We start from the raw sequence: 25,218 nt of genomic DNA, 5'->3' as shown, positions 1-25,218 counted from the left end.
CAAACCTGATTCCTACTACGGAAAAGACAGAGAGACACCTTGATGAGACCGTGCTGCCTGCCCCCGGACTTTCCCTCCCAGCTTGACCACCTCCCTCAGATGACCACTCCATTAACGTTCTAATGACTTACCATGTTGTGATGTTTTTTATAAATTGCATGTATTTTTTTGTTGCTTTAAAGCACTTTGAGATTCTTTATGAAATGAATAGCGCTATAAATGCTGAATAAGTTATTTATTATTAATAATAGCCTGAACCGTGTTTCTCAGGACTCGTTCCAGGCATTGAAAAACTGGATGAAGGAGCTTCGCCAACACGGCCCTCCCAACATCGTGGTAGCCATCGCTGGCAACAAGTGTGACCTGTCCGATGCCAGGTAAATAAATCCCTCAAGTCCCAGGTCAAAAGTAGTGAACAATATAGGAAATAGGGTGCCATTTGGGACTCAGACATTCGCTTATTTTTACAAGTCAGCAGCATGGCCAAAATACAGTAATTTTTACCAGACGAATCGTTGACATGAGATTTGCTTGTACTACATTTTCTAATGAAGATTAAATGACTCGCCGACGCAAGGGACGTCAACGGCCGAGCCAACCGTGTATCTTCAAACTTTTGGCTCCAACAATGTGAACATACCGTGGAACAGTAACTGCCAGCCATTGCGGCTCTCTGTTGGAGATACGCTGGAGGATGTGTATGTAATGTCACTCAAACATGCTCGCTTTGATTAGAGGACTTTAACTACCAGAGAAGCCTAATTGCATTGGAGCAGTGGAGAGAACTGATGCTTCAAATAAGCTCCCATCTACTGTCCATCCATTAGTATTAGTCATTATTGACTCGCTAAGCAATTTTTAGAAATGACTGTACCTCGAAATGGGACACAGCGCAGGTCTAGTTCATAAAGAGAAACATGTATATGCTATTGCTTTCCGATCAGAGTGGGCCCCTGTGGAAACACAGCTTAGGATGCTCATTTGCTTCCATCATGTGTAGTTCTGTCACGGCCGTTGAATGAAGTGGACCAAGGTGCAGCATGGTGAGCGTACATGTTCTCTTTATTAGAAAAAGACACAGAACAATAAACACTACAAAACAAACTGTGAAGCTTAAGGCTATGTGCCATAAACAAAGTCAACTTCCCACAAAGAAAGGAGGGGAAAGGGCTACCTAAGTATGGTTCCCAATCAGAGACAACGATAGACAGCTGTCCCTGATTGAGAACCATACCAGGCCAAATCATAGAAATACAAAATCATAGATAACAAAACATAGAATGGCCACCCCAAATCACACCCTGACCAAACCAAATAGAGACATTAAAAGGCTCACTACGGTCAGGGTGTGACAAGTTCATTGTAATATGATGAGCATTAGCTGGATCGAATGAAGGTATAGCAGTACGGGGGAAGCCCCACGCAACACATAAGTCTAGTACAGATGAGTGATATGATACTGGTGGGGAGTAGGGCTGTGATGGTCATGGAATTTTGGATGATGTAATTGGCCAGCCAAATGACCGCAGTCACCGTAATAACCGCTCACAAAATGTATGTACAGTTGAAGTCGGAAGTTTACATACACCTTAGCCAAATATATTTAAACTCAGTTTTTCACAATTCCTGACATTTAATCTCAGTAAAACGTCCCTGTCTTAGGTCAGTTAGGATCACCACTTTATTTTAAGAATGTGAAATGTCAGAATAATAGTAGAGCGAATTATTTATTTCAGCTTTTATTTCTTTCATCACATTCCCAGTGGGTAAGAAGTTTACATACACTCAATTAATATTTGGTAGCATTGCCTTTAAATTGTTTAACTTAGGTTAAACGTTTTTGGTAGCCTTCCACAAGCTTCCCAAAATAAGTTGGGTGACGTTTGGCCCATTCCTCCTGACAGAGCTGGTGTAACTGAGTCAGGTTTTTAGGCCTCCTTGCTCACACACACTTTTTCAGTTCTTCCCACAAATTTTCTATGGGATTGAGGTCAGGACTTTGTGATGGTCACTCCAATACCGTGACTTTGTTGTCCTTCGGCAATTTTGCCACAACTTTGGAAGTATGCTTGGGGTCATTGTCCATTTGGAAGACCCATTGTGACCAAGCTCTAACTTCCTGATTGATGTCTTGAGATGTTGCTTCAATATATCCACATTTTCCTGCCTCATGATGCCATCTATTTTGTGAAGTGCATCAGTCCTTCCTGCAGCAAAGCACCCCCACAGCATGATGCTGCCACCCTGTGCTTTACGGTGGGATGGTGTTATTCAGCTTGCAAGCCTCCCCCTTTTTCCTCCAAACAAAACGATGGTCATTATGGCCAAACAGTTCTATTTTTGATTCATCAGACCAGAGGACATTTCACCAAAAAAGTATGATCTTTGTCCCCATGTGCAGTTGCAAAGTTGAGCGGCCTTTCAGGTTATGTCGATACAGGACTCGTTTTACTGTGGATGTAGATACTTTTTTACCAGTTTCCTCCAGCATCTTCACAAGGTCCTTTGCTGTTCTGGGATTGATTTGCACTTTTCGCAACAAAGTACCTTCATCTCTAGGAGACAGAACACGTCTCCTTCCTGAGAGGTGTGATGGCTGCGTGGTCCCATGGTGTGTATACTTGCGTACTATTGTTTGTACAGATGAACGTGGTACCTTCAGGTGTTTGGAAATTGCTCCCAATGATGAACCAGACTTGTGGAGGTCTACAATTGTTTTTCTGAGGTCTAGGCTGATTTCTTTTGATTTTCCCATGATGTCAAGCAAAGAGGCATTTTCTGGAATTTTCCACGCGGTTTAAAGGCACTGTCAACTTAGTGTATGTACATTTCTGACCCACTGGAATTGTGATACAGTGAATTATAAGTGAAATAATCTTTCTGTAAACAATTGTTGGAAAAATGACTTGTCATGCACAAACTAGATGTCATAACTGACTTGCCAAAACTATAGTTTGTTAACAAGAAATGTGTGGAGTGGTTGAATTTTTTTTTTAATGATTCCAACCCAAGTGTATGTAAACTTCTGACTTCAACTGTACACTGAACAAAAATATCAACGCAACATGCAACAATTTAGAAGATTTTACTGAGTTATAGTTCATATAAGGCAATCAGTCAATTGAAATCAAATCCTTTAGCCCTAATCTATGGATTTCACATGACTGGGAATACAGATAAGCATATGTTGGTCACAGACACCTTTAAAAAGTGGCATGGATCTGAAAACCAGTCAGTATATGGTGTGACTACCATTTGCTTCATGCACTGCAACATGCCTCTCCTTCGCATTGAGTTGATCATGCTGTTGATTGTGGAACGTGGTCTACTCCTCTTCAATGGCTGTGCAAGTTGCTGTTGATGGATATGTTTTATACATTTGCACAAATGTATAAAAACCTGTTGTTGCTTAACCATTATGGGGTATTCTGTATAGATTGCTGAGGAAAAACATGTATTTAATCCATTTTAGAATAAAGCTGTAATGTAACAATATGTGGAAAAAGTCAAGGTGTCTGAATACTTTCCGAATCCACTGTATATACAGTATCAGTCAAAAGTTTGGACACACCAAGGGTTTTTATTTATTTTTTCTACATTGTAGAATAATAGTGAAGACATCAAAACTATGAAATAACACATATGGAAGCATATAGTAACCAAAAACGTGTTAAACAAATGAAAATATATTTAAGATTTTTCAAAGTAGCCACCCTTTGTCATGATGACAGCTTTGCACACTCTTAGCAATCTCTCAACCAGATTCATGAGGGAGTCACCTGGAATGCATTTAAATTCAAACAGGTGTGCCTTGTTAAAAGTTAATTTATGGAAATTCTTTCCTTCTTAATGCATTTGAGCCAATCGATGTGTTGTGACTAGGTAGGGTTGATATACAGAAGATAGCCCTATTTGGTGAAAGACCAAGTCCATATTATGGCAAAAACAGCTCAAATAAGCAAAGAGAAATGACAATCCATCATTACTTTAAGACCTGAAGGTCAGTCAATCCGGAAAATGTCAAGAACTTTGAAAGTTTATTCAAGTGCAGTCACAAAAACCTCAGAGTGCAGCCCAAATAAATGCTTCAGAGTTCAAGTAACAGACACATCTCAACATCAACTGTTTAGAGGAGACTGAATCAGGCCTTCATGGTCAAATTACTGCAAAGAAACCACTACTAAAGGACACCGATAAGAAGAAGAGACTTGCTTGGGCCAAGAAACACGAGCAATGGACATTAGACTGGTGGAAATCTGTCCTTTGGTCTGATGAGTCCAAATTTTAGATTTTTGGTTCCAACCGCCGTGTATTTGTGAGACGCAGAGTAGGTGAACGGATGATCTCCGCATGTGTGGTTCCCACCGGGAAGCATGGAGGAGGAGGTGTGATGGTGTGGGGGATGCTTTGCTGGTGACACTGTCAGTGATTTATTTAGAATTCAAGGCACATAAGGATCATATCACCTCTACCTTACCTGACACCCTAGACCTACTGAAATGTGCATACTGCCCCAATACATCCATGGATGATGCAATTGTCATCGCACTGCACACTGCCCTATCCCATCTGGACAAATCAATTCAAATTTTATTTGTCATATGCACCGGATACAATTACAGTGAAATGCTTACTTACAAGTATGAGGATTCTGTGTTATGCACTATAGCCCGTTACCATATATGTGATTGAATATTATCTGCTGTTGTCTTGTGTGGATGTATGTATGTGTTATGCAACATAGCTAACTTGAAACATTGTTAACAGTTTCAGGGCCATGGGCCTTTCTCATGATGGAAAAATACAGAATAACATGAAAACGGACACATACAGAACGAAGTGTAGCAAACCACAGACTGTTTTTGGTTAGAACTCAAACTTAACAATAACAGAAACCAGATATGTGATAATGGTATCTAGGGAATGAGCGCATAGATACTCGACACAGCAACAGTTACATCTATCAACTGGAGCGCCCGGGGGCTGGTACCAGCTCGGACGACAACAATCAACGATAGGCTTGGTGAGTCTAAACCACGCCCAGTCTCTACTCTGACAGGCCGGCTCAGAAGCAGGAACTATTTCTGTCAGAGTATATTTATAATATCTTTGTCAAGAACAAGTTAGTTCTCTGTTTTGCCCTGTGAGGTGTGACCGAGAGCCCGTATATACGAAAATTGCATTTACCACTTTTTGCTTAGCTAATAAAAAATACATAGCATACAATCGGTGACTCATTGTCATATTTATCCTGACACCAGATTCGAATTGACGCAACCCTAACACAAGCCCTTAACCAACAATGCAGTTTTAAGAAAAGTAAGTGTTCAATAAAAAATAAAAGTAACAAATTATTAAATAGCAGCAGTAAATTAACAGTAGCGAGGCTGTATACAGGGGGTACCAGTACAGAGTCAATGTGCGGGGACACCGGTTAGTCGAGGTAATTGATGTAATGTGTATATGTAGGTTGAGTTAAAGTGACTATGCATCGACAATAAACAGAGCGTAGCAGCAGCGTAAAAGGGGGGTAGAAGCTATTAAGAAGCCTTTTGGACCTATACTTGGCGCTCTGGTACCGCTTGCCGTGCGGTAGCAGATAGAACAGTCTATGACTAGGGTGGCCGGAGTCTTTGACAATTTTTACGGCCTTCCTCTGACATCGCCTGTGTAACGTTTCTCGTCGTAGGTGGAAGGTGAGGACCAAAACACAGAGTGGTAAGTGTCCATAATGTTTAATAAAACACAACACTGGAACAAAACAATAAACGTGACTAAACGAAACAGTCCCGTGTGGCAACAAGCACTGACACGGAAGACAAACACCCACAAATCAAAAGTGAAACCAGGCTACCTAAGTATGATTCTCAATCAGGGACAACGATTGACAGCTGCCTCTGATTGAGAACCATACTAGGCCGAACACAGAAATCCCAAATGATAGAAAAATGAACATAGACAACCCACCCAACTCACACCCTGACCATACTAAAACAAATATATAATAACAGAACTAAGGTCAGAACGTGACAGCCTGGTATAGAGGTCCTGGATGGCATGAATTTGGGCCCCAGTAAAGTACTGGGCCGTACACACTACCCTCTGTAGTGCTTTATGGTCAGAGGCCGAGCAGTTGCTATACCAGGCAGTGATGCAACCATGCTCTCGATGGTGCAGCTGTAGAACATTTTGAGGATATGAGGACCCATGCCAGATCTTTTCAGTCTCCTGAGGGGGAATAGGCTTTGTCAAGCCCTCTTCACGACTGTCTTGGTGTGTTTGGACCATGATAGTTTGTTGGTGATGTGGACACCAAGGAAATTGAAGCTGTCAGCCTGCTCCACTAAAGCCCCGTCGATGAGAATGGGGTATGCTCGGTCCTCCTTTTTCTGTAGTCCACAATCATCAAGAGGAATACCTATGTAAGAATGCTATTATTTGACTACAGCTCAGCCTTCAACACCATAGTACCCTCCAAGCTCATCATTAACCTCAGGGCCCTGGGTCTGAACCCCGCCCTGTGCAACTGGGTTCTATAATTCCTGATGGGCCACCCCCAGGTGGTCAACGTAGGCAACAACACCTCAACTTCACTGATCCTCAACACAGGGGCCCCACAAGGGTGCGTGCTCAGCCCCCTCCTGTACCCCTGGTTCACGCACGCCTTCAATTCAATCATCAAGTTTGCAGACGACACAACAGTGGTCAGGGAGGAGGTGAGGGCCCTGGCAGAGTGGTGCCAGGAAAATAACCTCTCCCTCATCACCAACAAAATGAAGGAGCTGATCGTGGACTTCAGGGGACACCAGAGGGAGCATGCCCCCATCCACATTGACGGGCCGCAGTGGAGAATGTGAAAATGGAAAGTTCCTCAACATACTCATCTGAAAATCTGAAATGGTCCACCCACACTGTCAGGTGAAGAAGGCGCAATAGCGCCTCTTCAACCTCAGGAGGCTTTAGAAATTCAGCCTGGCCCCAAAGACCCTCACAAACTCTTACAGATGCACCATTGAAAGCATCCTGTCGGGCTGTATCACCGCCTGGTACGGCAACTGTAGGGCCATCTGCTCAACGCAGAAGGTTGGTGCCGTCTGCTCAATGCATCACCGGGGTCACACTGCCTGCCCTCCAGGACATCTACAGCACCTGGTGTCACAGGAAGGCCAAGAAGATCATCAAAGGACCTCAGCCACCCAAGTCACGGCCTGTTCATCCGGCTATCATCCAGAAGGCAAAGTCAGTACAGGTGCAATAAAAAAGCTGGGACCGAGAGACTGAAAAACAGCTTCTATCTCAAGGCCGTCACTAGCCGGCCTCCACCCAGTACCCTTCCCTGAACTTAGTCACTGTCACTAGCCGGCTACCACCCGGTTACTCAACACTGCACCTTAGAGGCTGCTGCCTTAAGTTACATAGACATGGAACTAGGGCTGGGCGATATGGCCAAAATATTTTAACAAACAGAACAAATGGCCAAAATATAATAAAAGTTCCAAATTTGCATTATGAGTAGTGTTTGACCCTAGGGTGACCCTACATACATTCTAAGTGATTTCAATTGATCTATCTCTATTCTGATTGTTTTACACTGTTCAGTTCAACCCAAAATTATTTTCATACATTTTTGCATTTCCTGCACTCATTACAGATCATTTCCACACTGCCACATAGGGCTACACGACTTGACCTGTGATTTAGAGCAAAACACTTCAGTGAACTGTTGGAATCATGGAAATAGAATGATTATGCAAATTATATAGTTAGAATATAATAGTGGGAACTTTGAATACAGTTTGACATGACAACAAATGAAAATGCTAGGGAGGAGTTATTGTGACAGGGTAGTTTAGTTTTTAGTTTAGTTTATTAATTCGACCATTTCAAAAAAGAAAACACACATAAAACTTGAAAAAGCCATACATGCACATGAAGAAAATCATCTAGGATAACACAATAAAGTCTGGGACTTATTTCCATTGTGGTCCTCTAAAGGAACCAAAGTGTTAACAATTGTTTCCTAGGGGACCCTATAATCTTTGGCTGCATTGAAAGTTCTCTCTTAGCCACTTCATATAGCTGACATTCTTGATTCACATATTCCTCTTTGAATTAGAAGATACTGTTGCGCAAAAAAACATTTAGATGTAGGTCTACACTATCACTGGTAGTATCAGGCTTTATACCGATAGCTTTGACTCAGTACATTTATTAGTTAGCTAGCAAGCAATTCGCATTAGTAGCTAACAAGGTTTAGGCCTAGCAGATGGAAGAAAAAAAACAGAATAGTGTAATTATAGAACACTTGTGGATTAATATTAAGACGCAAAGTGAAAATAGCTTTGTTGTCATCAACATTGTTTCATGTGCTGCATTGACCATGCAGAGGCTGAAAGCAAGTGTTGAGGTAGAGGAACAACAAAAAGCTGGACACATTACATTTTTTAAGCTTTTTTCTGATAAAAACTAGTTCATTGCATTCGCCATAGAGTCCAGTTTCAGAATATCACCATGTGTCCCAGCTGCTTGCTGTAGTTTTGAAGTATTCGCCAAACAACAGGCCTTATTTTAGGGCATTTTTCACCCTGCCAGTTCCTATTAGTTCTACTGAGCACCGTGGCACCAACTCACCTAATGAACGTTTTATTCCCAGCCCCTTGTTTTGCCTCAAAATGCCAGTTCGCTATTGTTGGCATTGAGAACTGCCCTTGTTAACCTTGTAGGCTTACCTCGGGTAATTTATTTGTTTATGGCTACTTGGTGAGCATCTCACTGTTCGCCTTGGTACACGTTGTGTTGACACAGTGCTAGAGTTGGCTGGCACATAGCAATCAAATCTATTTTTTCAGAGAAATGTGTAAAACCTAAACAAATGCATGTCCCTGTTCTCTTTTTTAAGTTGTGGATGATTTATACAGTCAGAATATTTTTTTAAAATTAAGAAATAACCTTATGCGTCAATCTGTTAATTCGTATGCATCATATTGAGCAAATGCTGCGCAGGTTCACTGATTTGCAAACCAAAGGGATAGGTCTAGCTCAATGTTTTATAGACTGGACACAGTTGTTACCTCAGATTATGAGCCTAGCAAGTGTGGCAAAAGAGGTATGTAGTACCCACAGAATGCCACAGGGAGGAACAAGAGCGCTATAAACCCATAACCTATTTTAGCCTTAACCATAGCCCTAGCCCTAACCCTTGGTATAACCTATTCTAGCCTTAACCCTAAACCTAATTCTAGGGTAGGGTAGCCTTGATCACTTTTAGAAACTGTTTTAGTGATAATATTGTTAGTACATACCATTTAAGTTCTAAATAGCTTTTTTTAAATCAACCTATGTCTGCATTTTTGCAGTTTGTTTTATTAGTTATTTTATGATATTTATTATTGCAAGGCAGACCACTTTGAAAACAAGCCACATTTTATGTTTTATTTTTTGAACTGGGTATGTCCAATAGATGGCAGCATAAGTCTATGAAAAATCAGTTATAGTCGACAAGCAGCAATATGATTGACATAAAATAGAATGCAACCAGACTATGCCAGTCAAAGGTTTGGATACACCTACTCATTCCAGGGTTTTTCTTGATTTTTACTATTTTCTACATTGTAGAATTATAGTGAAGATATCAAAACTAGGAAATAACACATGGAATAATGTAGTAACCAAAAATATTTTATATTTGAGATTCTTTAAAGTAGCCACCTGTTGCCTTGATGACTCCTTTGCACACTCTTGGCATTCTCTCAACCAGCTTCATGAGGTAGTCACCTGGAATGCATTTCAATTAACAGATGTGTTTTGTTAAAAGTTCATTTGTGGAATTTTTTTCCTTAATGCATTTGAGCCAATCAGTTGTGTTGTGACAAGGTAGGAGTGGTATACAGAAGATCACCCTATTTGGTAATAGACCAAGTCCATATTATGGCAAGAACAGCTCAAATAAGCAAAGAGAAATGACAGTCTATCATTACTTTAAGACATGAAGGTAAGTCAATCCGGAAAATATCAAGAACTTTGAAAGTTTATTCAAGTGGAGTCGCAAAAGCCATCAAGCGCTATGATGAAACTGGCTCTAATGAGGACCGCCACAGGAGAAGCAGAGTAGGTGAATGGATGACCACCGCATGTATGGTTCCCACTGGGGAACATGGAGAAGGAGGTGTGATGGTGTAGGGGTGCTTTGCTGGTAACACTGATTTATTTAGAATTCAAGGCACACTTAACCAGCATGGCAACCACAGCATTCTGCAGCGATACGCCATCCCATCTGGTTCGTGCTTAGTGGGACTATCATTTGTTTTTCAACAGGACAATGACCCAAAACACACCTCCAAGCTGTGTAAGGGCTATTTGACCAAGAAGGAGAGTGACGGAGTGCTGCATCAGATGACCTGGCCCGATCTCAACCCAGATGCTTTGGGATGAGTTGGACAGCAGAGGGAAGAAAAAGCAGCCAACAAGTGCTAGGCATATGTGGGAACACCTTCAAGCGTTCTAGATGAAGCTGGTTGACAGAATGCAAAGCTGTCATTACGGCAAAGGGTGGCTACTTTGAAGAATCTAAAATATATTTAGATTTGTTTAACAAATTTTTTTGGTTACTACATGATTCCATATGTTATTTCATCGTTTTGATGTCTTCACTATTATTTTACAATGTAGAACATAGTAAAAATAAAAACCCTTGAAAGAGTAGGTGTGTCCAAACTGGTACTATGTGTGTGTATATATATATATATATATGTGTGTGTGTGTGTGTGTCTGTATATATATGTAGCTCCCTTCAGCACAACCGTTCATAGTTTGTGCTCGTGGTTACTGAAGGGAGCTACAATACATACAGCCATCATACCACTCAGGAAGGAGACGTGTTCTGTCTCCTAGAGATGCACTTTTTGCACCAAAGTACGTTCAAATAATCCCAGAACAACAGCAAAGGACCTTGTGAAGTTGCTGGAGGAAACAGGTACAAAAGTATTTATATCCACAGTAAAACGAGTCCTATATCTACATAACCTGAAAGGCCGCTCAGCAAGGAAGAAGCCACTGCTCCAAAACCGCCACAAAAAAAAGCCAGACTACGGTTTGCAACTGCACATGGGGACAAAGATTGTACTTTTTGGAGAAATCTCTGTTCTGATCAAACAAAAATAGAACTGTTTGGACATAATGAGTATTCAGACTTTTTCCAGCCTGATTCTAAAATGGATTACATCGTTTTTTCTCCTCATCAATCTACAAACAATACCCCATAATGATATATATATATATATCTTCTACTTTTACCCCTTTTTTGTGATATCCAATTGGTAGTTAGTCTTGTCCCATCGCTGCAACTCCCCTACGGACTCGGGAGAGGCGAAGGTCAGGTGCCATGTGTCCTTTGAAACATGACCCTTCCACCAGTCTTGAAGGAGTTCCCACATATGCTAAGCACTTGTTGGCTGCTTTTCCTTCATTCTGCGTTCCAACTCGTCCCAAACCATCTCAATTGGGTTGAGGTCAGGTGATTGTGGAGGCCAGGTCATCTGATGCAGCACTCCATCACTCTCCTTCTTGGTCAAATAGCCCTTAAAATCAAATCAAATCAAATCAAATTTTATTTGTCACATACACATGGTTAGCAGATGTTAATGCGAGTGTAGCGAAATGCTTGTGCTTCTAGTTCCGACAATGCAGTAATAACGAACAAGTAATCTAACTAACAATTCCAAAAAAAAAAAACTACTGTCTTATACACAGTGTAAGGGGATAAAGAATATGTACATAAGGATATATGAATGAGTGATGGTACAGAGCAGCATAGGCAAGATACAGTAGATGATATCGAGTACAGTATATACATATGAGATGAGTATGTAAACCAAGTGGCATAGTTAAAGTGGCTAGTGATACATGTATTACATAAGGATGCAGTCGATGATATAGAGTACAGTATCTACGTATGCATATGAGATGAATAATGTAGGGTAAGTAACATTATATAAGGTAGCATTGTTTAAAGTGGCTAGTGATATATTTACATAATTTCCCATCAATTCCCATGATTAAAGTGGCTGGAGTAGAGTCAGTGTCATTGACAGTGTGTTGGCAGTAGCCACTCAATGTTAGTGGTGGCTGTTTAACAGTCTGATGGCCTTGAGATAGAAGCTGTTTTTCAGTCTCTCGGTCCCAGCTTTGATGCACCTGTACTGACCTCGCCTTCTGGATGACAGCGGGGTGAACAGGCAGTGGCTCGGGTGGTTGATGTCCTTGATGATCTTTATGGCCTTCCTGTAGCATCGGGTGGTGTAGGTGTCCTGGAGGGCAGGTAGTTTGCCCCGGTGATGCGTTGTGCAGACCTCACTACCCTCTGGAGAGCCTTACGGTTGAGGGCGGTGCAGTTGCCATACCAGGCGGTGATACAGCCCGCCAGGATGCTCTCGATTGTGCATCTGTAGAAGTTTGTGAGTGCTTTTGGTGACAAGCCGAATTTCTTCAGCCTCCTGAGGTTGAAGAGGCGCTGCTGCGCCTTCTTCACGATGCTGTCTGTGTGAGTGGACCAATTCAGTTTGTCAGTGATGTGTATGCCGAGGAACTTAAAACTTGCTACCCTCTCCACTACTGTTCCATCGATGTGGATGGGGGGGTGTTCCCTCTGCTGTTTCCTGAAGTCCACAATCATCTCCTTAGTTTTGTTGACGTTGAGTGTGAGGTTATTTTCCTGACACCACACTCCGAGGGCCCTCACCTCCTCCCTGTAGGCCGTCTCGTCGTTGTTGGTAATCAAGCCTACCACTGTTGTGTCGTCCGCAAACTTGATGATTGAGTTGGAGGCGTGCGTGGCCACGCAGTCGTGGGTGAACAGGGAGTACAGGAGAGGGCTCAGAACGCACCCTTGTGGGGCCCCAGTGTTGAGGATCAGCGGGGAGGAGATGTTGTTGCCTACCCTCACCACCTGGGGGCGGCCCGTCAGGAAGTCCAGTACCCAGTTGCACAGGGCGGGGTCGAGACCCAGGGTCTCGAGCTTGATGACGAGCTTGGAGGGTACTATGGTGTTGAATGCCGAGCTGTAGTCGATGAACAGCATTCTCACATAGGTATTCCTCTTGTCCAGATGGGTTAGGGCAGTGTGCAGTGTGGTTGAGATTGCATCGTCTGTGGACCTATTTGGGCGGTAAGCAAATTGGAGTGGGTCAAGGGTGTCAGGTAGGGTGGAGGTGATATGGTCCTTGACTAGTCTCTCAAAGCACTTCATGATGACGGATGTGAGTGCTACGGGGCGGTAGTCGTTTAGCTCAGTTACCTTAGCTTTCTTGGGAACAGGAACAATGGTGGCCCTCTTGAAGCATGTGGGAACAGCAGACTGGTATAGGGATTGGTTGAATATGTCCGTAAACACACCGGCCAGCTGGTCTGCGCATGCTCTGAGGGCGCGGCTGGGGATGCCGTCTGGGCCTGCAGCCTTGCGAGGGTTAACACGTTTAAATGTCTTACTCACTTCGGCTGCAGTGAAGGAGAGACCGCATGATTCCGTTGCAGGCCGTGTCAGTGGCACTGTATTGTCCTCAAAGCGGGCAAAAAGTTATTTAGTCTGCCTGGGAGCAAGACATCCTGGTCCGAGACTGGGCTGGGTTTCTTCCTGTAGTCCGTGATTGACTGTAGACCCTGCCACATACCTCTTGTGTCTGAGCCGTTGAATTGAGATTCTACTTTGTCTCTGTACTGGCGCTTAGCTTGTTTGATAGCCTTGCGGAGGGAATAGCTGCACTGTTTGTATTCAGTCATGTTACCAGACACCTTGCCCTGATTAAAAGCAGTGGTTCGTGCCTTCAGTTTCACACGAATGCTGCCATCAATCCACGGTTTCTGGTTAGGGAATGTTTTAATCGTTGCTATGGGAACGACATCTTCAACGCACGTTCTAATGAACTCGCACACCGTATCAGCGTATTCGTCAATGTTGTTGTCTGACGCAATACAAACATCTCCCAGTCCACGTGATGGAAGCAGTCTTGGAGTGTGGAGTCAGCTTGGTCGGACCAGCGTTGGACAGACCTCAGCGTGGGAGCTTCTTGTTTTAGTTTCTGTCTGTAGGCAGGGATCAACAAAATGGAGTCGTGGTCAGCTTTTCCGAAAGGGGGCGGGGCAGGGCCTTATATGCGTCGCGGAAGTTAGAGTAACAATGATCCAGGGTCTTTCCACCCCTGGTTGCGCAATCAATATGCTGATAAAATTTAGGGAGTCTTGTTTTCAGATTAGCCTTGTTAAAATCCCCAGCTACAATGAATGCAGCCTCCGGATAAATCGTTTCCAGTTTGCAGAGAGTTAAATAAAGTTCGTTCAGAGCCATCGATGTGTCTGCTTGGGGGGATATATACGGCTGTGATTATAATCGAAGAGAATTCTCTTGGTAGATAATGCGGTCTACATTTGATTGTGAGGAATTCTAAATCAGGTGAACAGAAGGATTTGAGTTCCTGTATGTTTCCTTCATCACACCATGTCACGTTGGCCATAAGGCATACGCCCCCGCCCGTCTTCTTACCAGAGAGATGTTTGTTTCTGTCGGCGCGATGCGTGGAGAAACCCGCTGGCTGCACCGCTTGGATTGCGTCTCTCCAGTGAGCCATGTTTCCGTGAAGCAGAGAACGTTACAGTCTCTGATGTCCCTCTGGAATGCTACCCTTGCTCGGATTTTATCAACCTTGTTGTCAAGAGACTGGACATTGGCAAGAAGAATGCTGGGGAGTGGTGCACGATGTGCCCGTCTCCGGAGTCTGACCAGAAGACCGCTTCGTTTCCCTCTTTTCTGAGTCGTTTTTTTTTTTTTGGTCGCTGCATGTGATCCACTCGGTTACACTGGTTGTAAGGCAGAACTCAGGATCCGCATCGCGAAAAACATATTCTTGGTCGTACTGATGGTGAGTTGACGCTGATCTTATATTCAGTAGTTCTTGTCGGCTGTATGTAAAGAAACCTAAGATGACCTGGGGTACTAGTGTGAGAAATAACACGTAAAAAACAAAAAACTGCATAGTTTCCTAGGAACGCGAAGCGAGGCGGCCATCTCTGTCGGCGCCGGAAGTACGATCGACCAGACTGGAGGTGTGTTTTGGGTCATTGTCCTGTTGAAAAACAAATGATAGTCCCACTAATGCTGTGGTAGTTATGCTGGTTAACTTGCCTCAACTCACTTCATGTATGAAGTGAGTGCTACGGGGCGATAGTCATTTACTTCAGCTATCTTTGTTTTCTTGGGTACAGGAACAATAGTGTACATATTGAAGCAAGTGGGGACAGCAGACTGGGATAGGGAGAGATTGAATATGTCTGTAAACACTCCAGCCAGCTGGTCTGCAAATGCTCTGAGGACATGGCTAGGGATGCCGTCTGGGCCGGCAGCTTTGCGAGTGTTAACACGCTTAATATGTCTTACTCATGTCGGCTACGGAGAACGAGAGCTCACAGTCCTCGGGAGTGGCCCGCAAAGAAGTTGTTTAGCTTGTCTGGGAGCAGGCATCTGTGTCCGCCATGTGGTTGGTTTTCCTCTCCTCTGCTCCTGACTGCATGTGCTGCGTTAAGAATATAATTGATAGAATAGGCATCCCCATTCAAGTCAATGATGGCATAATACAACCCCTTGCTTGTTTCAGCAAGGAGCTAAGTTTCATCACGTTTAGAGTCCATGTTACCACAGAAATGGACTCAACCGCACAAATGCCCATTCACATTTGTTTGGTGAAAACAGTAGGATAATTACACATGTAGTTAGTCCATTCTAGTAAGCGGTGTTACTTAAAAAGTACATTCTAATAGAAAAGTAGCTATTGTCTCATCTTCAGTCAGCTGTTCGCTCCACATGTATTTTAGATTTTTTTACAGTTATGTTGGTTATTTTATTTTCATGACTGTCTTCATCCATAAACGTTGGTTACACGGTTATACCATAATTGTGTCAGTCCTAGTGGGAAGGTGCTGGCATGGGTCCCTTTCTCCTTTTCTGCTCATCTCCCATTTGAGTCCGGCCCATCTAATTTTTTAAGGGGTGTGTCTTGGAGCCTCCTCTTTTTCTGTTGTGAAACAACTGGACAAGCAACAACGATTTCTTGGCTCACGTCCGCCATATTGCTTTTACCTATCCTGTGTTTTCAGATCAGTGCACCTCTCTCCACTATTGAGATGCACCCCGTTTTAAGACTTGAACACTCTTTACAGGGAGGTCTTGGAGAAGGATGCCATGGACTACGCAGACTCCATCCATACCATCTTTGTGGAGACCAGTGCCAAGAACACCATTAACATCCATCAGGTCTTTATAGAGATAAGTACGTTTTTTTTTTTTTCAATATGTTTTGGTGTCATCCCATCCTTTGGGCCTAATTTGTGCTTTGTGGGATACCAGTGTATTACTAGTGGTGTACAATAGCTTACAGTGCCTTGCGAAAGTATTTGGCCCCCTTGAACTTTGTGACCTTTTGCCACATTTCAGGCTTCAAACATAAAGATATAAAACTGTATTTTTTTGTGAAGAATCAACAACAAGTGGGACACAATCATGAAGTGGAACGACATTTATTGGATATTTCAAACTTTTTTAACAAATCAAAAACTGAAGAATTGGGCGTGCAAAATTATTCAGCCCCCTTAAGTTAATACTTTGTAGCGCCACCTTTTGCTGCGATTACAGCTGTAAGTCGCTTGGGGTAGGTCTCTATCAGTTTTGCACATCGAGAGACTGACATTTTTTCCCATTCCTCCTTGCAAAACAGCTCGAGCTCAGTGAGGTTGGATGGAGAGCATTTGTGAACAGCAGTTTTCAGTTCTTTCCACAGATTCCACAGATTCACAGGCAAAAGGTCGCAAAGTTCAAGGGGGCCGAATACTTTCGCAAGGCACTGTACATTGACCTCATGGTTTTTTAGATTTTTTTTATTTAGGTGTCCCAAGTAATATTGTGTGTGTGCGCTTCTGCTGCACTTTCCTTTTAACCAAAGGTCTCTGGGTGTAACATTTTTTTATTTTTTTTATGTCCCCCCTGCACATTTTGTTCTCCCCTACAGGTCAACAGATCACTGTCCTATATGCAGGAGGAGGGGCTGCAGGGAAGGGCTTCAAACTGCACCCCAGACCTGCTGCTGATGCTGCCAGTGAACCCTGATCTTAGTCCCACCCTGACTCTTGACCCCTGACGCAATGACCTTTCTCTGCGTGCAGCCTCCATAGTCCCTCCAACAGAATACCACTCCTCCATCGGGGACCACTGACTCCTACCGCCATTGCCTCCTCCATCTAATCACTCTAAAGAGCAAGCCTATTGCAATTCACTGGGATATTGCTTCGGCTTGGATTTTGAAGCTGTCGGTTTGTTTCCTGTCTCCCTATCCAGACCCCAGAAGGTTCAACCAAAGTTCACAGCCTTTAGTATTTTGCCTTTTAGGTTCCTCAAGAAGGTCAATGGAAGTATCACCCACTCTCTTGCTGTGTTCACTTTGTCCTATTCCTATATAGTGCACTACTTTTGACCAGGGCCCAAAAGTAGTGCACTATATAGGGAAAGAGGGTGCCATTTGAGATGTATCCTCAAAGGTTTTCAGCGTAAAATGTCAATCTAGCAGTCCAAAGCCACAGCAATTGCTATGATTTGCCCAAGTTATAAGTGTTCCCTCCCTGCCTGTCTTTTATAGGTCTTGTAATAGTTCTGAAAAGAAGAAGAACGTTAACACAGATTTTATTTCTGTTTCGATCTCGTAAACCTCAACACAGGTCCTGGTATCATCGGGTTTACAGCATGCTGTGATTCTTTTCTTGCGATGGCTACAGGGTCTATTTTGTAACCGTAGACAATATGGGGGTTATTTTTAACATACCTTTACATTTTCAGTTTCTTCTTAAAAAATGGCTAGTTAGGCCTGTATAGATGTACTTTCTCCACCTCTAAATGGACTAATACCAATCTCTTACTAAATCAACTAGAGTAAGTCACACTAAGTATTTTTATTTTTTTTACACTTATTTTACCAGGTAAGTTGACTGAACACATTCTCATTTACAGCAACAACCTGGGGAATAGTTACAGGGTAGAGGAGGGGGGATGAATGAGCCAATTGTAAGCTGGAGATGATTAGGTAACCGTGATGGTATGAGGGCTAGATTGGGAATTTAGCCAGGACACCAGGGTTAACACCCCTACTCTTACAATAAGTGCCATGGGATCTTTAGTGATCACAGAGTCAGGACACCCGCTTAATGTCCAAAAGACAGAACCCTACACAGGGCAATGTCCCCAAACACTGCCTTGGCACATTTTTAGACCAGAGGAAAGGGTACCTCTTACTGGCCCTCCAACACCACTTCCAGCAGCATCTGGTCTCCCATCCAGGGACTGACCAGGACCAACCCTGCTTAACTTCAGAAGCAAGTCAGCAGTGGGATGCAGGGTGGTATGCTGCTGGCCTAAGTAACAACAGTTTCATTAATCTGGAGCGTACCAATTTGTTTTTTTACAGAGTGCCACTTCAGTCTGAAATTATTAACACCTGTATGGATCTATCTAATCGTTGTGATCCAGATTGATGAGTCAGAAGTGCATGATAGGAAATGTATTTGTGTAGTCTGACCTATAATGGCCCTCACACAGCGCTTTGCAGCATAGGGCCAACTAAGGCAGGTGTTTACCAAACCGTTTGATACTAGAGTAATGAAAATCCCCAATGGGAGTAATGTTTTTTTTTAATGTATTTTGTGTTTTTTTCCTCTGTTACAATTTTGTATTCATCAATATCGTTGTCACTTTCTTTCCATCTGTTTTAGCCTCAACACTTTGGAGGGGAAATTGGTTTTGTGATGGTAACGTGGCTGGTTGATTGTTGCCACTGAAAATGAGAGGACAGTCCTTTTATGGCTGACCTCTACATTGAGAGCAGTGATGTAGTGGTAAAAAGTTTTTTTCTGTAAACTCTTATTGCCTCGTCTCGGTGAAAAAAGTAACACTCTCTATACTTTTAATGCATTTTTTTCCACAAAAAGTGGGTAAACTGTGTTTACTTGCGTTTACCCTCCAATACACCACTGATTGGAAGGCTTTCATGATTCGGGCTCTGTGGTCGTCTCTTAAAGGGCCAGCCTGTTTGAGTGCTAACAAGACTGGCAGTCCCTAAGTGTGCGATATAACTTCTCAAACTGCTCACATTTAGACTTTAATATTAGAGCAAATGAGCCACTCACTGGAATTCTATAAATGCATGGCCCTGGAGTGCTTTTACAGTATTCATTGTGTTTCAATGTTTCTGAAATGGCATTTTAACTGTTTGTGTGAGTTGGCAACTCCGTCTGTCCTTGATCTCTTGCTGTTTTTCTTTTACGACCGTTTTACAGGAGAGATTGATTTTGTGAGGTCCTACCAATTCTTTAATTGTCCCATAAACATTTTTCTACTTTATTTCCTCATTCTTTTACAGAATAAGCACTGGCTCACACATCCAATGTAGTTTTACTACCTGGCCTGAGATAAAAATATATATATTTAAAAAAGGGCCATATCTAGAAACTTGTTCTGGGAAGAACTTGACTACACTCTTCGAGCTTAGATCTTTCTAAAGAAAAGGTTACATGAAGAGAACCAGGCACTGCGTTCCGTTGACATGCTGACCCGCTAACAAACAGTGCTCTCTTTTCCTCTCTGAATTCTATGCTGTAACTCTGTAGACCGGTCACATTCGTTCCCCGCCCCTTCTTTCCGGCGCCGGCTGCCTTTCCTTCCGTCCACTGTGATGCAAGCAATTAAGTCGAGCTTGAATATGGAGTGGAACTGGAACACCTTGTCCAGAAATGAATCATTGAAAGAACACTATGAGCAACATGTTCACTATGATGTCTTAAATTGCTCCTCTGTGTAGCACATTAATGTTAAGTCTCCAATGTTACAGTAGTTCATGAGCCATTGCCATTTGACTGGCAATTTGGGGAAAACACTTAGCACAGAGTTGTCAATGGAATTGTTCCCCTTTCCTTTTGATTTCCTCTTAGTGGCTTTCCCTCTTGCCAAAAATACAGAAATGGGCCACATGTTTAACTCCAGTTGTAAACTGGCCACAATGCCTCCCAGTTGTCTGTCCTTTCTCCCAATGTGTGTATTTGTTCACTTCCCATCATGGATTTAATGACTGGTCTGAGAAATGTGTTGGAAACTCTCTTTGTATGCATTGTACACTAATCTAATTCAATTATTTTAAATGAGTGTGGAGGAGTATACAAGTGCACACCGATAATAATAAGTGGACCGATAATTGGAATGCAAGGTGGGTCTCTTGAGGTTAAGTTGTCTTAGTGGCTTGTATCCTTTCCTTTTTACTCGACATGTTTTTTTTTATTGACCATTGTGCATTTTAACAAGTGTTGATAGTGAGTTGTGTAAATAGCAGGGTAGACTGTACATTCTTCAGGAATTTGTTTTTACAACCATGTCAGTGCAATAATTGTCTTTATGGCAAGGGTTACTCAAATGTGACAAACAAGAATTCCTAGGGATCAAGGAGATTTATAGTATGGTTATATGTTACATTTAGGTGTGATGTGTTGATTTCTGATCATCGATTCTTCAAAAGGCCTTTAAAAGTTCAATGTTAATCATTTTGTGGCATTTTAAAGTGTTCCTCAATGATTTCCACTTGAAATTATATCGTATTTCGCAAGGACAAGGCATTTTTTTAAAGGGAAATTTATTATAGCTCTGGTACTTCTACAACTGCACTTTCAGATCAAGTATTTGTATTGATTTGTGCACCGAACCCTATCCCCTTTCAGGTATATTGTTCCTGGTAGCCTAGTGGTTAGAGCGTTGGGCCAGAAACCAAAAGTTTGCTAGATTGAATCCCCGAGCTGACAAGGTAAAAATCTGTTCTGCCCCTTAACAAGGCAGTTAACCCACTGTCCCTAGGCCGTCATTGTAAATAAGAATTTGTTCTTAACTGACTTGCTTAGTTAAAAAAATATATATTTATATATAAAAGTGGACTAATTGCCATTTTTCTGAAGAAATCTTGCACTATTTGAGTGAATCAACTTGATTAATTGTTTTTGTAATGCCATTGCATCACATGCTGCCTTTGCATTCCAGCAGTAATTATTTTACAGTATAGCTTTTTATTTTGCACTCTGTTGTAGATGGTGGTGCAGCTACTCGGTGCCATTTAAAAAGTAATTTTAATAGCACATCGTTTCACTATTTCATTGCTCACATTTGTTCTAATGCTTAATGGTTGGAAAAGTGGGTATTTGTAATACATAAATAACAATGCAATGTCTAAATTGTACTGATTATGTCTGGTATGTGATAAGATAAAGTTACTGCATTTGGCATGTTATATGAGGCATTATAGTGTTAGGGGGTATCATAGAAAGACCCCCAGTCTTACATGAATTATGTTTTGGAAAAATACAAAGTCTTGAGCTGGTCCTGGGAATGTGTTGCTGCCAAATCTATGTTTAAATGGTCTGTTTTTCAATGTAGATACCACAAAACATGGACAGGACATTGCACAAAAAGCAATGACTATTTAGCCTGTAAGATTGAATATAATTAATTGTACATTATCTGAGATGCTAGACCTGGCATAGATAGACAAACGCATGTACACTGAACCAATATATAAACGCAACATGTAAAGTGTTTTTTTGTGAGCTGAAATAAAAGATCCCAGAAATGTTCCATACACACAAAAAGCTTATTTCTCTCAAATTTTGTTCACAATTTCTTTACATCCCTGTTAGTGAATATTTCTCCTTTGCCAAGATAATCCATCCACATGACAGGTATGGGATAACAAGAAGCTAATTAAACAGCATGATCATTACACATGTACACCTTCTGCTGGGGACAATAAAAAAACACTCTAAAATGTGCAGTTTTGTCACACAACACAACAGCTTTCTCAAGTTTTGAGGGAGCATGAAATTGGCATGCTGACTGCAGAAATGTCCACCAGAGCTGTTGCCAGATAATTTAATGTTAATTTCTCTACTATAAGCCGCTTCCAACGGCCTCACAACCACAGACAGGCATAACCTACAGACAACGAACACAATTGCATTTTATCGATGGCATTTTGAATGCACGGAGATACTGTGACGAGATCCTGAAGCCCATTGTGAGGCCCATTTTCTTTTTAAGGTATCTGTGACCTGCAGAGGCATATCTGTATTCCCAGTCATGTGAAATCCATACATTAGGGCCTAATTAGGGATTTGGGACATTTGAATGGCGCCGGAGGAGAAGTCTGCCGTTTTACAGGCTCCTAACCAATTGTGCTACCGTGTGTGTTTTTTCACGTTATTAGTAACTTATTTTGTACATAATGTTTCTGGATATCAGGACAGCGATTACTCACCTCGTACTGGATGAAGATTTTTTCTTTAATGAGTCGGACACAAAGTATTTACTTCAGACACCTGACAAGGCCCAAATCCCTGTCTTTCGTATGAAGAAGAGACCGAGAAATCGAGGACTTAGGTCGGGGTGCCTTGTAAGTATCCGACGGCGAGTGAGTAATCCGCCTTTACCATCAATCCTATAACCAACATGCAATCATTGGATAATAAAATGGATGAGCTCTGATCAAGACTATCCTAACAACGGAACATTAAAAACTAATATCTTATGTTTCACCGAGTCGTGGCTGAATGACGACATGGATAACATACAGCTGGCTGGGTTTTCGGTCCATCGGCAAGATAGAACAACTGTCTCCGGTAAGACAAGGGGTGGCGGTCTGTGTATATTTGTAAATAACAGCTGGTGCACGAAATCTTATATTAAGGAAGTCGCTAGGTTTCGCCTGAGGTAGAGTATCTGCTGAGGGAGAGTATCTCATGATAAGCTGTAGACCACACTATTTACCAAGAGAGTTTTCATCTAGATTTTCCGTAGCTGTCTATTTCCACCACAAACCGAAGCTGACACTAAGACGGCACTCAACAAGCTATATAAGGCCATAAGCAAACAAGAAAATGCTCATCCAGAGGCGGTGTTCCTTGTGGCCGGGGACTTTAATGCAGGAAAACTTAAACCTGTTTTACCTCATTTCTACTAGCATGTTACATGTGCAACCAGAGGGGAAAAAAACTCTAGACCAGCTTTACTCCACACACAGAGACATGTACAAAGCTCACCCTCACTGTCTATTTTACAAATCTGACCATAGCTCTATCCTCCTGATTCCTGCTTACAAGCAAATATTAAAGTAATAAGGAAGTGGTCAGATGACACAGATGCTAAGCTGCAGGACTGTTTTTCTAGCATAGACTGGAATATGTTCTGGGATTCTTCCTTTGACATTGAGGAGTACACCCCATCAGTCACTGGCTTCATCAATAAGTGCATCGGTGATGTCGTCCCCACATTAACCGTACGTACATACCCTAACCAGAAGCCATGGATTACAGACAACATCCACACTGAGCTAAAGGGTAGAGCTGCCGCTTTCAAGGAGTGGGACTCTAACCCGGACACTTATAAGAGATGACGCCATGCCCTCCGACGAACCGTCAAACAGAAAAAGCGTCAATACAGGACTAAGATTGAATCGTACTACGCTGGCTCCGATGCTCGTCGGATGTGGCAGGGCTTGCAAACTATTACAGACTACAAAAGGAAGCACAGCCGCGAGCTGCCCAGTGACACAAGCCTACCAGATGAGCTAAATTACTTCTGCTCGTTTCGAGGCAAGCAACACTGAAGCATGCATGAGAGCATGCTTCTCTGTAGCCCGATGTGAGTAAGAGCTTTAAACAGGTCAACATTCACATGGCCGCAGGGCCAGACAAATTACTTCACTGACATTGTCAACCTGTCCAAGACCGAGTCTGTAATACCAACATGTTTCAAGCAGACCACCATAGTCCCTGTGCCCAAGAACACCAAGATAACCTGCCTAAATGACTACTGACCCATAGCACACACATCTGTAGCCATGAAGTGCTTTGAAAGGCTGGTCTTGGCTCACATTAACACCATTATCACAGAAACCCTAGACCCACTCCAATTTGCATACCGCCCAAACAGATCCACAGATGATGCAATCTATTGCACTCCACACACTGCCCTTTCCCACCTGGACAAAAGGAACACCTACCTGAGAATGCTATTCAATGACTACAGCTCAGCATTGGAACTAAACATTTCCCTCCGCAACTGGATCATGGACTTCCTGATGGGCCACCCCCAGGTGGTAAGGATAGGTAACAACACATCTGCCATGCTGATCCTCAACACGGGGCCCCTCAGGGGTGCGTGCTCAGTCCCCTCCTGTACTCCCTGTTCACCCATGATTGCATGGCCAAGCACGATTCCAACACCATCATTAAGTTTGCGGATGACACAACAATGGTAGGCCTGATCACCGACAACGATGAGACATCCTATAGGGAGGAGGTCAGAGACCTGGCAGTGTGGTGCCAGGATAACAACCTCTCCATCGAGCACACTCCGTTCTCATCGACAGGGCTGTAGTGGAGCAGGTTGAGAGTTTCAAGTTCCTTGGTGTCCACATCACCAAAAAACTATTATGGTCCAAACATACCAAGACAGTCATGAAGAGGGCATGAAAACGCCTATTCCCCCTCAGGAGACTGAAACGATTTGGCATGGGTCCTCAGATCCTTAAGTTCTACGGCTGCATGGGCCAGTACATCACTGGGGCCAAGCTTCCTGCCATCCAGCACCTCTATACCAGGCAGTGTCAGAGGAAGGCCCCAAAAATAGGCAAAAACTCCAGCAACCCTAGTCATAGACTGTTCCCTCTGCTACCGCACAGCAAGAGGTACCGGAGTTTCAAGTCTAGGTCCAAATGGCTTCTTGACAGCTACCGCAGAGAAAACTGACTGATTATTATTATTTTTGTTTCAGTTTATTTTAGTAAATACTTTCTTAACACTTCTTAAAACTGCATTGTTGGTTAAGGGCTTGTAAGTAAGCATTTCACTGTACCTGTTGTATTCATTTATCTCAATTGACTGATTTCCTTATATGAACTGTAACTCAGTAAAGTCTTTGAAATGTTTGCATGTTGCAATTATATTTTTGTTCAGTATAAATAATTCCACTAGTATTTTGCCATATTTAGCTTTCATACTTCTCATAATGATTGTAAATATAAATAAAAAGCCTGAAAACATTTGTTAGCAGTGTGTTGCTAAATGTCTAAAAGGGTTTACTAATAATAAAAAAGATATTAA

At 42.5% G+C, this 25,218-nt stretch overlaps 1 protein-coding gene across 5 annotated transcripts in view; it reads left to right on the top strand.

The window, feature by feature from the left end:
• The window catches only part of LOC112267005 (ras-related protein Rab-22A), a 32,906-nt gene extending 14,856 nt beyond the window's left edge, over positions 1-18,050 (top strand). For 4 of the 5 annotated variants that reach the window (XM_042300926.1, XM_024444997.2, XM_042300908.1 and 1 more), the window contains 3 exons: positions 271-377; positions 16,204-16,313; positions 17,049-18,050. In XM_042300926.1, the coding sequence (XP_042156860.1) occupies positions 271-377; positions 16,204-16,313; positions 17,049-17,146 (315 nt within the window). In that variant the 3' untranslated portion in view covers positions 17,147-18,050. Of the gene's footprint in view, positions 1-270; positions 378-554; positions 1,203-16,203; positions 16,314-17,048 lie in introns of those variants that run through there. The other variant, XM_024445007.2, reaches the window with a different exon arrangement.
• Positions 18,051-25,218: the final 7,168 nt, after the last annotated feature.

This window comes from Oncorhynchus tshawytscha, linkage group LG02 (genome assembly GCF_018296145.1).
Source record: "Oncorhynchus tshawytscha isolate Ot180627B linkage group LG02, Otsh_v2.0, whole genome shotgun sequence".
Lineage (NCBI taxonomy): Eukaryota > Metazoa > Chordata > Actinopteri > Salmoniformes > Salmonidae > Oncorhynchus > Oncorhynchus tshawytscha.
Note: the sequence above shows the minus strand (reverse complement) of the source record. Positions and strands in the feature narration are given on the sequence as shown.